General features: G+C 35.2%; 3 protein-coding genes across 4 annotated transcripts; all 3 read left to right on the top strand.

Moving 5' to 3' along the window:
• The first annotated feature begins 993 nt into the window (after positions 1–993).
• On the top strand, positions 994–2,771 carry LOC145225462 (lactadherin-like). The gene is made up of 6 exons (XM_080092170.1): positions 994–1,039; positions 1,158–1,208; positions 1,274–1,315; positions 1,545–1,712; positions 2,194–2,363; positions 2,595–2,771. Exons 1-6 carry the CDS (start codon positions 994–996, stop codon positions 2,730–2,732), a joined length of 615 nt encoding a protein of 204 aa, XP_079948296.1. The 3' UTR covers positions 2,733–2,771.
• Positions 2,772–7,879: 5,108 nt separating this feature from the next.
• LOC145225453 (lactadherin-like) lies at positions 7,880–13,777 on the top strand. 2 transcript variants are annotated; one of them, XM_080092163.1, is made up of 6 exons: positions 7,880–7,938; positions 12,058–12,114; positions 12,176–12,217; positions 12,401–12,568; positions 13,096–13,265; positions 13,476–13,777. In XM_080092163.1, exons 1-6 carry the CDS (start codon positions 7,893–7,895, stop codon positions 13,611–13,613), a joined length of 621 nt encoding a protein of 206 aa, XP_079948289.1. In that variant the 5' UTR covers positions 7,880–7,892; the 3' UTR covers positions 13,614–13,777. The 2 variants fall into 2 exon arrangements, with proteins under 2 accessions (XP_079948289.1, XP_079948288.1); XM_080092162.1 differs by lacking the exon at positions 7,880–7,938 and adding an exon at positions 11,820–11,933.
• Positions 8,008–9,605, top strand: LOC145222280 (lactadherin-like; the record flags this gene model as incomplete). Its single annotated transcript, XM_080088377.1, has 5 exons — positions 8,008–8,065; positions 8,127–8,168; positions 8,399–8,566; positions 8,951–9,123; positions 9,324–9,605. Coding segments are annotated over 5 exons (579 nt in total), but the record flags the coding sequence as incomplete, so codon positions are not given.
• Positions 13,778–14,439: the final 662 nt, after the last annotated feature.

Raw genomic sequence — 14,439 nt, 5'->3', positions numbered from 1 at the left:
CGTAATCTCGTTTACAAACCATATTTTCTCAAATTAAATTTTTTAGATGTGTATAGTCAGGGTTGCCATCGACATGGACCCCAAAATAATGACACGCGAAAAATTTAATTTTCATACGAAACGAAGCAAACGTTTGTGAACAAATCTTGTACGAGCAATTATACGAGCAATGACATGTCACATGACATATTTTTTGCCAGAAGCAATTTGTTCCAGTAACTTCTTTTTCGTAGAAAATACTTGGTGCATCTCACGACAGCTCAAGTCTGGGATTACTTATACTTAAAGCAAGGATTTTGCTGGAATTTTACTAAGTCATTTGTAATTGTTGAAAAAATGCAAGATAAGGACTTTGGACAAAAACAAGGACATTTAAATAGGAACAATAAATTTTTCTAAGATATTACCGCTTCAAGTTTAAAATAAGGACAAAGAAATATGGACGATATGGCAACCCTCCTTATAGCGCTTCAATAAAGCGTGTGTTTTACATGTCTATCGCTCAATTTAACACTTTATACTGTTTTGTGCAAATACCACCTAATTTTTTACGGTTTGAATACTAGATTTGTGTGCAGCGGGGTACAGAAAAGCAAAATGTAATGTGGGGAAAAACCACTGTCCAGATTTGAAAAGTCATCGAAACTACATAAGGATCAGCGTAAAGAATGTGCATGATCCATTATTCTATTACATACCGCTAATTGCCTTTTTTGGGCAGTTATCCAGACAGTGAGGCACCGACGCCGGGTATAAATACTGGTTTAAGAATCTTTCCTGATCATAGCTTTTGCTGAAAAGAAGCAAATTGTAGTTGTTTATTTGATTGATGGCTTTAGTTTTAAAACTCTTTTTTTAGTTTTGTAAACGTTGTTTATCCTTATTTGCGTCCTTATTGGACTTTTTTGGGTTTATCTATTAAAGCACTTTAAAAATAAACTGTGAATGTCATGCAGGTTATTTTGAAGTCCACATTAAATTTGAAACTTAAAAATGCTTAAACAAGTTTTAGTTTTGCTGGCAATCACAGCATTGTGCAGTAAGTTTGATTTTTATTAAATTTTAACCATAAACTTAAAGGGCGTTGTAAATAATACAGTTATAAACGATATCCACTTTGGTCTTTTCTTTCTATTTAAATACTGTACGTTTTCCAGGCGGATGTGGATGTGGGGGCCAGTGTTGTGATCGGTGTGATGGCCGAAAGGGTTGGTAATAAAGTGGATTAATTAAAATATTTGATTGAAATGCATCTACCTTGTTTTTTCTACAGGAGACAACGAGTTTAGCAAGATCAATATCCAGGCCAATAGAGGTAACATGTGACATGTTTCTGCAACAAACAGATTACTTGAATTTTAGCAAAACGAAACATAATGTAAAAGAAAGGAAATTGGTGCATAGTACATCGTAAAGTTATAAATAATAAACGCTTTGTGCCTGTTTAGGTCTAACATACATTTGTAAATAGTTAACCAAAACCTTTGAAATGAACTTCCCTACTATCACAAAATACAACCATTTCTTACTTTACACTTTTTTAGATTCCTTGTGCAAGCTGGGACTGATGACCCTTTACATTCCCGACGGTGCTATTACAGCATCGTCTTATTGGGGAACAGGTATCGATGAAACGCATGCTCCCAAGTGGTCAAGACTTTATCAAGCTTTTATTTCTGGTGTTTCGATTGGAGCGTGGGCAGCTGGAGCAAGTAAGTAAAATTATTCAAAAGTTTTAGCTTTGAACTTTTGTAACTGAAATCCATAAAAATTATAGTAAATACGTATGGTCAGTATGAGCGAGATATCTTTATTTCAACGGGTGTATGAAAAGCATTAATTTTCAGTAAGAAAGTTTTGGACAAAACGTAAACACTGACCAGGTGCTTAAACAACTAATTGAAACCACATGGGTAAATTGGATTGATATCAAATATTTTTGTAAAGGTAGTAAATTAAAGCTGCAAAACCAAAGGGTTTTAAAACAACTTTTTGTTTGGTCGATAATATTTCATAGAATAGTTTTAACCTTCATCAGAAGAAAACCATATAAGTTGGTCAATAAATCAACACAAATGATTTAATTTTAAATGATTATTCTTCAATGAATGTTTTTAAAGCACCTTCTTTTAATTTGAATTTTTGCCTAAAATATGTTTTGAGTGTTGTTCTTCAAATCCTTCTTACACGCAGATAATGTTAATCAATGGATTGAAGTAAAATTAGGAAAAGCTACTACAATCACTGGCGTCGTTACTCAAGGACGAAATAGCCTTGATCAGTGGGTGACAGAATACAAGGTCTCGTATTTAGCTGCTGATCTGACATGGAAAACTGTGAACGACGAATCAGGAACAGCAAACGTAAGAAAAACTACCTTGATTTTCTTGTAACTCAGATTTTTTTCGCTTTTTTCTCTTCAATGCGAAAAGTCGTATTCCCGCCTTTTCAACTTACTTTAGTTAAAACTAGCCGAATAACACTGCAAATTCGCGTTTTTGTTAGAAGAAACTTCGTATTCTAACCTTCTTATCCTGTAGTTTTTTATCAGAAGGTTTTTTTGACAATGCATCTTATGAGGGTTTTTTCCACAGTTGTTCAGTGCTAACAGCGATCAAAACAGCCCGGTTACCAACATGTTCTACAAACCAATCACTGCCCACAAACTCCGAATTCTTCCCACCAAGTGGCACAACCATATCTCACTGCGCCACGAATACTTGACCTGTTAAAATGTTTTCTGAGTTGGATTGACAAGTGAAGGGAAAGGCATTGAGTTTTCATCTGTGATTGATCTTCATGTTATTCACGATGATTTATGTCGTGTTTTTACACCAAAACTGCAGTTTATTGGCCATGTACCGTTCATTCAACAATAAACATTTCATGCAATAATATGTGTCACTGTTTTTTTATTGCGAAATGGTGTGTTGCATCATTCAATATAAGTCCAAAGTTAAAAGGACAAAGTCTGAACATGCTTAAAGTTTCTGGATTTGATTTCGAGTAAATCATATTAACTAGGGCGATTTTATATTAACACGTAAGCAGATATCAAATGAATGTGTATCTGCACGAAGGTGACGCGAAATGTAATCCAAAATATAAGCGATTGTTTATCAACTCTCTAAACTTATTGAAAAGCTTTGGTGTTTCTATGCACTTGTCCATTGTTTCGGCTTGACTGAAAACATATATGTTGTGGAATATGCAAATTGTACATGTAACATGAACTTGTTTATCCAAGTCGGTTCTGGTTTAATCCAAGCGAAGCTACGTCAAACTGGCCCGAAAATCAACATTATAATCCATTAATTGTGGAGATCGGAGTCTCGCAAAATAAACATGTGCAGTGAAAACGCTGTCTCAACCATATAATTCATTCTACATAATTCCGCTAGTGTCAAGCAGATTTGTATCCCACTACTACGCTAAATCTTTGCACTGATCACGCCTGTTTTGAAATCTAACGCAGTACTCGGGTTTCAATTCCATGCGGAGTAAATGATGTACATCAAATTAGTTAAGCTCAAAATCCCAAAAATGTATGTAAGAAGGAACCACTCTCCAGATATATCTATAGCATTCAATTTCTGAATCGTTAACAACTGAAATTAGTGAAAATAAAATGTCAATGCTATCATATTTTTACCAACTTTTAAAACAGATTTAATCATGCATGTTTTCGAGGTTGTCAGTTTGATTGCAATTCTTCCTTGTTGTTGATAAGTTTGAGCTGCATAAATTCATTTTATTTTCAACGTAATATCACTAACCCAAGATTATCACAATCTTTGTGAAAAATCTCTAAAATTGAGTGAACATAAGACTTATAAAACACACTAAACAATGCAACAACATGTATTATTTTTCCAGAAATACTGAAAATTTCCGCAATTACCCACCGAAACTCCACTTAGCATAATTAATGTCCTAGCTGCTATTTCGTGACAAATGTTTACTTGCTTAGCGCCCTTGGTACGACGGTAATTTCGCGACAAAGTTTCCAAAACTTTTTACAAAATACTCAGCTGCTGGTAATATTCCCGTCACGATATGCAGACATTTGCAGGTAATTAATGTTACCGGAAAAATCTTGCAGACGAGTTTTGCGAAATGCCTTCCCAACAGCTTAACTTACGGATTTATTCTCTAACAATATGTTCTCTAAATTACAATTTTCAGATGCTTATAGTCATGGTTGCTAAACAATGAAAACTAAACAATGACCTTTTTCAGTAAAAACCAAATACCCAACAGGGACGCGTGTGGATCAAACCTGCAACCGTTCATGCACCGCCTGAGCTAACCCATGCGCACAACACGAAAGCTGATTAAAAAAGTAGAAACATTTAAAGAAATTGCAGTTTTTCAATGAGGGAGATGCAACGACAAAACTTTACGCCTATCATTCTAAATGCTTCAGGCATATTTGCACATCGACCTGTGGTCAAGAGTGTGACTCTCGTTTCCGCTTTGATAGGTCCAGGAATCAAATACCCGACGAGCTCTTCTAAAAGAGGGTTGTTTGCCCGTATGACATGCTGTTGCAAATGACTGGCTTTTGGTGCCCTCTGGTTTATGCTAATACACGTATCGTGGCGTGCAATTGACCTTTTTCTTAACTGCTGTTGTAGCCTTTGTAGCGCGGCTTTGGTCGTCCGCGTTCTTTTGCCACTCCGCTAAAGTTGAATTAAATTTCGGTCGACTTACATGGAAATTGTCGCACTCGATCAAATAGCATAAAGCCATAAACGTTTCAAAAAAATTTCCCAAGTGTAAAGATGCGACAGTTGCGAAATTTGTGTATGTTGATTGGATCTTTCGTTTTCTGCCAACTTGATTTAAATAAATAAACACCACCGGTAACTAAAAGTAAAACAATTGTGCAGAAATACTTATAAATTATACAGTTTTAATAAACTGTTGATAGTTGATTGTAATCTGAAATGGAAACTGGTAAGCGACACTCACCAAAAGTAGAAATGAGAAATACATCGCCTTCTTTATACACCATTGCGGATGTGGCACTTTATAACCTTTTTAACCCAACTTTGTCTTAACAGTTAACACAAAACATAAAGAAATGCAATTGTATCAGAAATATTTGATCAACCAATCACTGGCCACAAACTCCAAACTCTTCCGAAAAGTTATATTTCACTGTGTCACCAGTAATTGAGATAGTTTGATTGGCTAAATAAGCGGACGAAGCTGACACAAAATGTGGTAAATAATTGTGTGGTTTAGCATCACCTTGTTTCGTGGTTGTATTAAAAAGTCTTATTGTTTGCAAACTTGCTTTTACTTCTTGAGGCCTTAGATATCAATGTATCAGAATGGTAAGACCAGAATTGGGGCGCATTCTGTTTTGCACGAACACGTTTTGGCACGAACTGCTCCAACACACATTTGGCTGGCAGCTGAAATATTCAGTTTCAAACAAAAATGTTTTTCCGAGGAAATGCTGGAAATTTCCGAAATTACTGACCGAAACTCCACTTAGCATAATTAATGTGCTAGCTGCCATTTCGTGACAAGTGTTTACTTGTTAGCGCCCTTGGTGTGACGTCAGTTTCGCGACAAAGTTTCCAAAATTCTTAACAAATTACTTGCTATACTATTCCAGTCACGATATTCAGACATTTGCAGGTAATTAATGTTTCCGGAAAAATGTTTTAGACCAGACGTTTTGCGAAATGCTTTCCCAACAGCTTAATTTATTAATTGTTCAGTACTTTCTTGACATGTCATTTCAATCGTACCTTTTTTGTGCATCAGGCTACCTTATTCGCCAGTGTGTTGGACTAATCCAAGAACAAATTTTAGCTATTTGTTTTTCCAACAGGGACGAGTGGGAATCAAACCTGCCATCGCTCACGAATAATTCAGCGCTAGAGCGCATGAGCCAACCATACGCACAGGACGAAAGCTGATTTATAAAACAAGAACATTTCAGGAAATTGCACTTTTCCAAGTAGGAAGATGCAACGGGAAAAGTCAAAGTCTGTATTTTTAACATTCTGAATGTTTCTGGCTATTTTGCACATCGAATCTTCGTCAAGGGTGTGACTCTCGTTTCGCTGTGAAGGATCCAGGATTCAAATAGCAGACGATCTTTTCTAGAATAGGTTTACTCGCACCTATGACACGCTGTTGCAAATGATTGGCTTGTGGTATCTACTGGTTTGTGCTGATTCATGTGTAATGCGTCGTGCGATTTGCCTTTTTCTTAACTGTCGATGCCGCTTTTATAGGGCGGATTCGGTGGCAGTCCACCTGTTTAGTAAAGGCAAATTTGACGCACTCCATTCAAATAGCATGAACCTTTCAAGAAAATTTCTCAAGTGTGAATATGCGACAGGTGCAATTTTTGGGTGTTTGGTTTTATGTCCACTTGATATGTGAACACCGCCGATAACTGAAAGCAAAAAAATTGCCCTGAAATATTCAAATAATATACATTTTCAATAAACTGTTAATAACTTAGTTGATTGTTTGTACTCTAATGGAAACCAGTAGGCAACAAATACCAAAAATAGAAATGAGATATACATCGGCTACTTTATACTTGATTGCTGATGTGGCACCAGGGAAATGCTGAAAATTTCCGAATTACCCACTGAAACTCCGCTTAGCATAATTAATGCGCTAGCTGCCATTTCGTGACAAATGTTTACTTGTTAGCGTCCTTGGTGTGACGTTAATGTCGAGACAAATTTTCTAAAACTCTTGACAAATTGCTCAGTTGATAATATTCCAGTCACGATATGCAGACATTTGCAGGTAATTAATGTTTCCGGAAAAATGTTGTAGATGAGAAGTTTGGTAAAATGCTTTCCCAACAGCTTAATATACTGGCTTATTCACAAACAATATGTTTTCTAAATTATAATTTCCAGATGCTTATAGTCAGGGTTGCCATAGACCCGACTCCAAAATAGGAACAACCAAACAATTTAATTTTTATACAGAGCGAAGAAAACGTTGTTGAACAAATCTTTACATTTACACGAGCAATGACATATTTTTGCCACAAACAATTTGTTCCAGCAACTTCTTGCTCGTAGACAAGAGTGCGTCACACAACAGCCCAGGCCGAGAGGATTACTTTTACTTAGATTAGAGCAAGGATTTGACTCTCATTTTACTAAGTCAGCTGCAATTATTGAAAATAAGACAAAATAAGGACCCGCAGGTCAAAAACACCTTAGGTGAATGTATTCCTGCTGGGATCAGCTTTGAAGAAATAAGTAAAAAAATTTCAAGACATTGCCCTTTAAAATAAAGAAAAATCCTCGAAATATGGACGGTGTGGCAACCCTGCTTATATGTGCTTCGAAGCGTATGTTTTTAATGTCAATCAGTCATTTTTTTGTTTATACTGTTTTGTGAAAAGCCCACCTAATTTTGAATGGTTTGGGTACTGGATTTGTGTACAGTCGGGTATGAAAAAGCAAAACTTGATGTAGGGAAAAACCACTGTCTAGTTTTGACAAGTGATCGATATGATTACATAACGATCAGCGTAAAGGATTTGCATCATCCATTAATCAATTAACTACCTTTCTTGACATTTTTGGGCAGTTATCCAGACAGAGAGACTCCGACGCCGGGTATAAATACTGGGTTAATAATCTGTTCTGATCATATACCTTTTGCTAAACACAAGCAAAATTTTTTTTGGGGTGTTGTGGTGCGACGTACTGTAGCCGTTTTATTTGATTGATGATTTTAGTTTAAAAACTATTTTTATAGTTTGGTAAACTTTGTTTATCCTCCATTGCTTCATTAATGGACTTTTTTTGATGCACCTATTCAACCATTGTAAAAATAAACTGTTAATGTTTTGCAGAATATTTTGAAGTCCACATTAAATTTGAAACTTAAAAATGCTTAAACAAGTTTTAGTTTTGCTGGCAATATCAGCATTGTGCAGTAAGTAATACGATTATAAACGACAGCCACTTTGGTTTTGAATCTGTCCCTTATTTAAATACTGTACGTTTTCCAGGCGGTTGTGGATGTGGAAGCCAGTGTTGTGATCGGTGTGATGGCGGAAAAGGTTGACGATAAAATGGTTTTATAAAAATATTTGATTTAAATGATTCTACTTTGTTCTGCAGAAGACAACGAGTTTAGCAAGATCAATATCCAGGCCAATAGAGGTAACATGTGATATGTCTCTGCAACAAACAGAATCTTTAAATTTAGCAAAATGAAGGATAATGTAACACAAACGAAAACGGTGTATTGTAGATCGTAAAGTAGTACATAGTGACCGCTTTATGCCTGTTTAGGTTTAACATTCATCAGTTAATAGTAAACTAAAATTTTACAAAAAAAAAACTTCCCTACTTTTACAAAAAGAGCCATTTCTTACTTTACACTTTTATAGATTCTTTGTGCAAGCTGGGACTCCAAAGCCATTACATTCCCAACAGTGCTATTACAGCATCGTCTTATTGGGAAAAGGGAATTAACGATCGACATGGTCCCAAATGGTCAAGACTTTATCAACCTTTTATTTCTGGTGTTTCGGTTGGATCGTGGTCAGCGGCAACAAGTTAGTAAATGTATATGATAGTTGATTTAATGAAATCTCGTTTTATGGTAAGAATGGACCTGTTGGCTCTAATACTGCACGTCTATGAATAAATGTTCTGTTCCTAAAATTTTTGTGAAAGCGGACACTTAATGATGTGCTAATAAAAAATGAAAAATACTTGATAAACTTGTTTTTTCAAAGGTAATCAGTAAACACCTCAGAGATAAACAGGCAAAAGTTGTTTAGAATTAATTGAAGTTGCAAAATCGCAGTTTTCAATCACAACCTTTTTAATGGGTTATAATATTTCGCACTTATTAATTAATATTTTTCTTGACATTCGCCTTTAAGTTCTTTGCCTGAAAACACATTGATGCAAAATCAAAATTTCTTCATTTGCAGATAACCTAAATCAATGGATTGAAGTAAAGTTAGGAAAAGCTACCACGATTACTGGAGTGGTCACCCAAGGACCAGATAATCATGACCAGTGGGTGACAGAATACAAGGTCTCGTATTTGGATGCCGCTGATCTGACGTGGAAAACAGTAAACGACGATTCGGGAACAGCAAAAGTAAAAGAAAGCTATGTTGGTTTTCTTGTAACTTAATATTTTTTTACTTTTTTGTATATTTGCTCAAATGCAGAAAACTTCCTTTTTTGATAAAGTTAGCCTAAAACAATCCGTAATCTTAACTTCCGTTTCTGTATACTCTATTTAGAAAAGGTTTTTTTTGGACAATAAAACTTAGGTGTAATTTATTTTATCCACAGCTGTTCAGTGGCAACACCGACCGGGATAGCCCAGTTACCAACATGTTCTATAAAACCATCACCGCCCACAAAATTCGAATTCTTCCTACCAAGTGGCACGTCCATATCTCACTGCGCCACGAATACTTGACCTGTTAAACAGTTTTCTGCGTTGGACTGACAATTAAAAAAGGCATTTAGTTTTCTTCAGTGAATGATTTGCACATTGTTTACAATCATTTAATGTTGTTTCAAATAACAAATTGCCGTTTATTAGCGACGTATCGTTCATTTAACAATAAACGCTCCATGCAATAATGTGTTACTGTTTTTTTGCGAAATATATCTAAAAGTTATAATTTGGTGATAAGCCTTAAAAATGTATTAGCAATCGTATGTTACGGTATGTCTACCATTGTTTGACTTAACATAGTAAAACTAACTGCCGCTGTTTATATGAGGTAATGTATTATTTCACCAACAACATAGCCTACGTTTAAGAGCAAAATTAGAACATGATGAAACTTGCGACCAGGGTGTAATGTCGAGTGAGCACTTATTAACTATAGGATGATAATGTGTTTGCACTCAAGCTGATACAAGATAATGGAGTATCTGCATGAAGCTGGCGCGAATTCGGTGAAAGTTTTATGTGATTTATCATCAACTCTCTAAACCTTATACAACTGGAAAGTTTTACGTGTGAAATAAGTTTTTTTTTTCATATGGGTTCCCTAAACACCCAGGCAAACTTTGTTAAGTGAAATTAATTTATAAATAAAGAATGATAGATGTTTTGCAAAATATAAAAATTGTTGACTCGATCATAAAAGCTGGTCCATAAAGTTTAGTGAACGCAGTGCCGTTTATCTCGAGCAGGTCTGTACCATATAAGTGCAATTTATTAATATAACCTGAAGCATTTAATAACATAGCCAATTTGTTTGTAAGAAGGAACCAATGTTCAGATTTCATCAGTGATTGCGCCACATAATGATCTTCTAGAGCAGTGGTTCTCAACTCGTTTCGGGCCATGGATCATCGACCCAGTAAAAACAATATTGTGGACCATTTCATTTTTAAACAAGATTAAATTAAGCATAGAAAACAACCATTTGGGCTTGAAACATATTCTTTAAAACTGATTTTGTAGAAGTGAGATACAATTATTAACACCTAATGTTTGCTACTCTTTCCATAAGTTATTTAATATGCAATCATCGCTAGTTTATCAACAAATTAAGTGGACGTCCTGTGGACCACCAAAAAAGTCATCATGGACCACTAGTGGACTTGTGATTGCCTGCCATTTATTTCTATTGTTGCAGACACACCATACTAATTGAAGTGTCATTTTGCTATACCCCGGAATAAGCTAAAAACAACCCTCATAAATTTGTTCTTTGCTTAAAAAGTTGATTTTTTTCTTTAATAACATTATGTCGACACAAATTTTGTTCAAATTTTGACAAGTAATTTAATTGTTATTTGTGTGTGTTAAGACTGTTCAAGTACAATGGTGTCGCTATATTCCACAAAGCGAAATTAAGTAAATATTAAAATTTGTCAAAAAAAGAAAAAAAAAAGAGAAATGGACCCCGAAAATAAAGACAACCGAAAAATTTAATTTTCATTCGAAACCTAACGTTTTTGAACAAATCTTTTCATTTGTATCCGACTTTGGACTTTAAATTCAAACATTTTTGTTCGCATGCAATAATACTGACGTTCTTTATTTGTCTCGGTCAAATTACCTCTCCTTTTTTCTGTAGGTTTGACCGGTTTCTAATCGAACAAAACCGGTTTTACTAATCACTGCACCGATCATGAATGTCTTACGGCTATTACTATTTCGTCCCTATACGTGTACCGAGAAGCAACGTCTTTAACGGCTTCCAGTCAAGTTACATTTGACATTTCTAAAATCAACTGGAAGATAACCACTCGTTTAGAACATCTTGAATCTTGTCGTGTTTACATATTTACAAATACGCTCCCATTTCAATATCATGACCTGGACCCTATATAAGACAAGCGTTTTTAAACCAAAATCAGTTCATAGACATAGAGGACATTCGATCGCAGTATTTGTCAGTCTAGACCATTTTAAGTTTTTTTTACTGTTTTGTGAAAAGACCACCCAGTTTTCTATAGTTTAAATATTAGATTTGTAATGTAGGGAAAAACACCAGATTTGACAAGTAATCGATATGACCACATAATGGTCGGCGTAGAGAATTTGCATGATCCAATAATTTATTTTCTACCTGTAATTGCTATTTTGGGCAGTTATTCAGACACTAAGGCACCGACGCCGGGTATCAATACTGGTTAATAAGCTGTTCTGATCTTTTGCTTAACAGAATTAAACGTTTTTTTTGTAGTGTAGTGGTGCGATTTTTGTAGCCGTTTTATTTGATTGACGATTTTGGTTTCAAAGGCATTTTTTAGTTTTGCAAATTTTGTTTGTTCCTCTTTGCGTCCTTAATGGACTTTTTAGCTTGTAGCTTTTAAATCACTGTAAAAATATATTATTAATGTTTTGCAGAATATTTTGAAGTCCAACTTAAATTTGAAAGTCAAAAATGCTTAAACAAGTTTTAGTTTTGCTGGCAATCGCAGCATTGTGCAGTAAGTTTGGTTTCTATTGAATTTTAACTATAGAATTAAAAGGTGTTGTAAGTAATACGGTTATTAACGATATCCACTATGGTTTTGATTCTGACTCTGTATTTAAATACTGTACTTTTTCCAGGCGGATGTGGTTGTGGATGTGGAAGCCAATGTTGTGATCGAGGTGATGGCGAAAAAGGTTGGTGATATAATGGATTGTTAAAATATTTTATTTAAATGATTCTACTTTGTATCTACAGGAGACAACAAGTTTAGCAAGATCAATATCCAGGCCAATAGAGGTAAAATATGTAGTAGAGAAAAACCTGTTTTTGTAGCACACAAATTGTGAAAAAAAAAGAAAAGTAAAAATTGCGATAACAAAGCAAATTTAAACGACATATTTGTAAATTGTATTATTACAAAAATACTCTTCTATTTTTACAAATAAAGTATCCACATTGAATATACTACACGTTTTTTAGATGCTTTGTGCAAGCTGGGACTGAAGACCCATTACATTCCCGACGGTGCTATTACAGCATCGTCTTATTGGCGACCAGATGTGGACGATTTCCATGCTCCCAAGTGGGCAAGACTTGATCAAGCGTTTATTCCCAATGTTTCGGTTGGATCGTGGTCAGCGGCAACAAGTTAGTAAAGTCGTCTGACAGTGGATATTTTCATTTTTTGATTTACTATAGCCAAGTCTTTGCAACTGAATCCAACAAATTGTGCTAAAAAAATAAGTATGGTAAAAATCGACGTGCTGGTTCTATTAATGCCTGTGTATGAATAAAACGCCGCATTTCTAGAAGCAATTCCGTTTATACGACAGAGAACTGCAGCCACGTGCTTAAATCAATAAATAATATATTAGTTAAACTGTTTTTTGAAGACATTAGTCAAAACACCGCAGGAATACAGGAAACGTTAATTTCATAATGTCCATGTAAAGTGAAAGTATCAAAAAGTACGTTTGTTTTGTGGAAAGTTTTTATTTCATATGATGGTTTGCCCTGCATAAAAATACCATGCACCAAATCATATTTTAAGTATCTGCAAAGTATATTTTAAAGTGTTAATTAACGCTCTACTGGGCCTTCTTCAATTATGTATTTGCTTAAAAATGGCCCTAGTAGTAGACTTTTGTGAAATCAATATTTCTTCTGGTACGCAGATAATGCTAATCAATGGATTGAAGTGGCCTTAGGGAAAGCTACAACGATTACTGGGGTCATAACCCAGGGACGGGATAGTCTTGACCAGTGGGTGACAGAATTCAAGGTCTCGTATTTGGCTGCTGATCTGACATGGAAAACTGTGAACGACAATTCAGGAACAGCAATAGTAAGTGAAAACTAAGTTTTTTCTACTAAAGATTTCGACTTTTTGCCTGTTTGCTTGAATGCGAAAACAGCACATTTTAGCATTTTCCACTAAATTTTCTGTTAAAAGTTAGGCTAAAACATAAATATTACAATGGTTTATTAGTAAACCTGAAGAAAATCGGTATTTTTAAAAGTATTTTTATTTGATTTTATTGTATTTTTTCCACAGCTCTTCAGTGGCAACAGCGACCGAGAAAGCCCAGTTACCAACATGTTCTATCTACCAATCACTGCCCACAAAATTCGAATTCTTCCCACCAAGTGGCACGGTCATGTCTCACTGCGCCACGAATACTTGACCTGTTAAAATGTTTTGCTCAGTTTATCTATATCGGTTAAAAAATGACATACAGTTTTCATCGTTCATTGATATACACGTAATTTACTATCATTCAACGTCGTTTTATGTCGGCAACTGCTGTTCATTTGCGACGCCATCACTCATGCAACAATAAATACTTCATGCAATGATGTGTCACTAAACTTATCAAAAGAAATCTTCGTTGCAAATAATGCTCTCCGCATATGAAACGAAGATATGTTTTGTACAGAACCAAGCTAGATACTTTACGGTATGTCAAAAACAAAACCAATGTTCTAAAATATGTTAGCAAGCGTGTGATACGTTCAGTCTCACACAGTCTGACTCAACTTACTGAGGCTTATATTTCACTTACTGAAGTCTTAGATTGAAAAAAAAGCAATGAATGTGATTTAACTGGCATCCCGCATATGATTTCAAATGGCAACCAGGGTGGTCGTATGCACTCACGCGGGCAAAAAATATATAAGCATCTGCATGAAACTTTCGGAATTGTAGTGAAAAATAAAAGTAAATTGATTAACAACCCTCTTTTTAACAAAAAGCTTTTGTTTTTTAAAGATTTGTATCTTTTTTCTGATTTAATTGATCCGGTCAATTTTTATCGTTGAGTTGGGCGATTTGAAATCATTTTATTTTGATTACAGTTTCATGCGTCTGAAATGTCCATGGGTCCAGTGGCGTAGGAGCATATGCTGCCGCCCCTGGCTTTCGTTGAAAATGCCGCCCTAAGTAGACTGCAGCAAATTTTAAAATAGTTTCATGTTCAAGCAATCTTTTCAATAAAAATAATTACAAATAATGTGCCGCG

The sequence above is a fragment of the Phallusia mammillata genome, chromosome 4, assembly GCF_965637545.1.
Source record: "Phallusia mammillata chromosome 4, kaPhaMamm4.hap1.1, whole genome shotgun sequence".
Classification (NCBI taxonomy): Eukaryota; Metazoa; Chordata; class Ascidiacea; order Phlebobranchia; family Ascidiidae; genus Phallusia; species Phallusia mammillata.
Note: the sequence above shows the minus strand (reverse complement) of the source record. Positions and strands in the feature narration are given on the sequence as shown.

Coding starts and splice junctions, on each gene's coding strand:
- LOC145225462 (XM_080092170.1), top strand. CDS start 994: ATGCTTAAACAAGTTTTAGTTTTGCTGGCAATCACAGCATTGTGCA. Junction 1,713..2,193: donor AGCGTGGGCAGCTGGAGCAA/GTAAGTAAAATT, acceptor TCTTACACGCAG/ATAATGTTAATCAATGGATT. Junction 2,364..2,594: donor ACGAATCAGGAACAGCAAAC/GTAAGAAAAACT, acceptor TTTTTTCCACAG/TTGTTCAGTGCTAACAGCGA.
- LOC145225453 (XM_080092163.1), top strand. CDS start 7,893: ATGCTTAAACAAGTTTTAGTTTTGCTGGCAATATCAGCATTGTGCA. Junction 12,569..13,095: donor ATCGTGGTCAGCGGCAACAA/GTTAGTAAAGTC, acceptor TCTGGTACGCAG/ATAATGCTAATCAATGGATT. Junction 13,266..13,475: donor ACAATTCAGGAACAGCAATA/GTAAGTGAAAAC, acceptor TTTTTTCCACAG/CTCTTCAGTGGCAACAGCGA.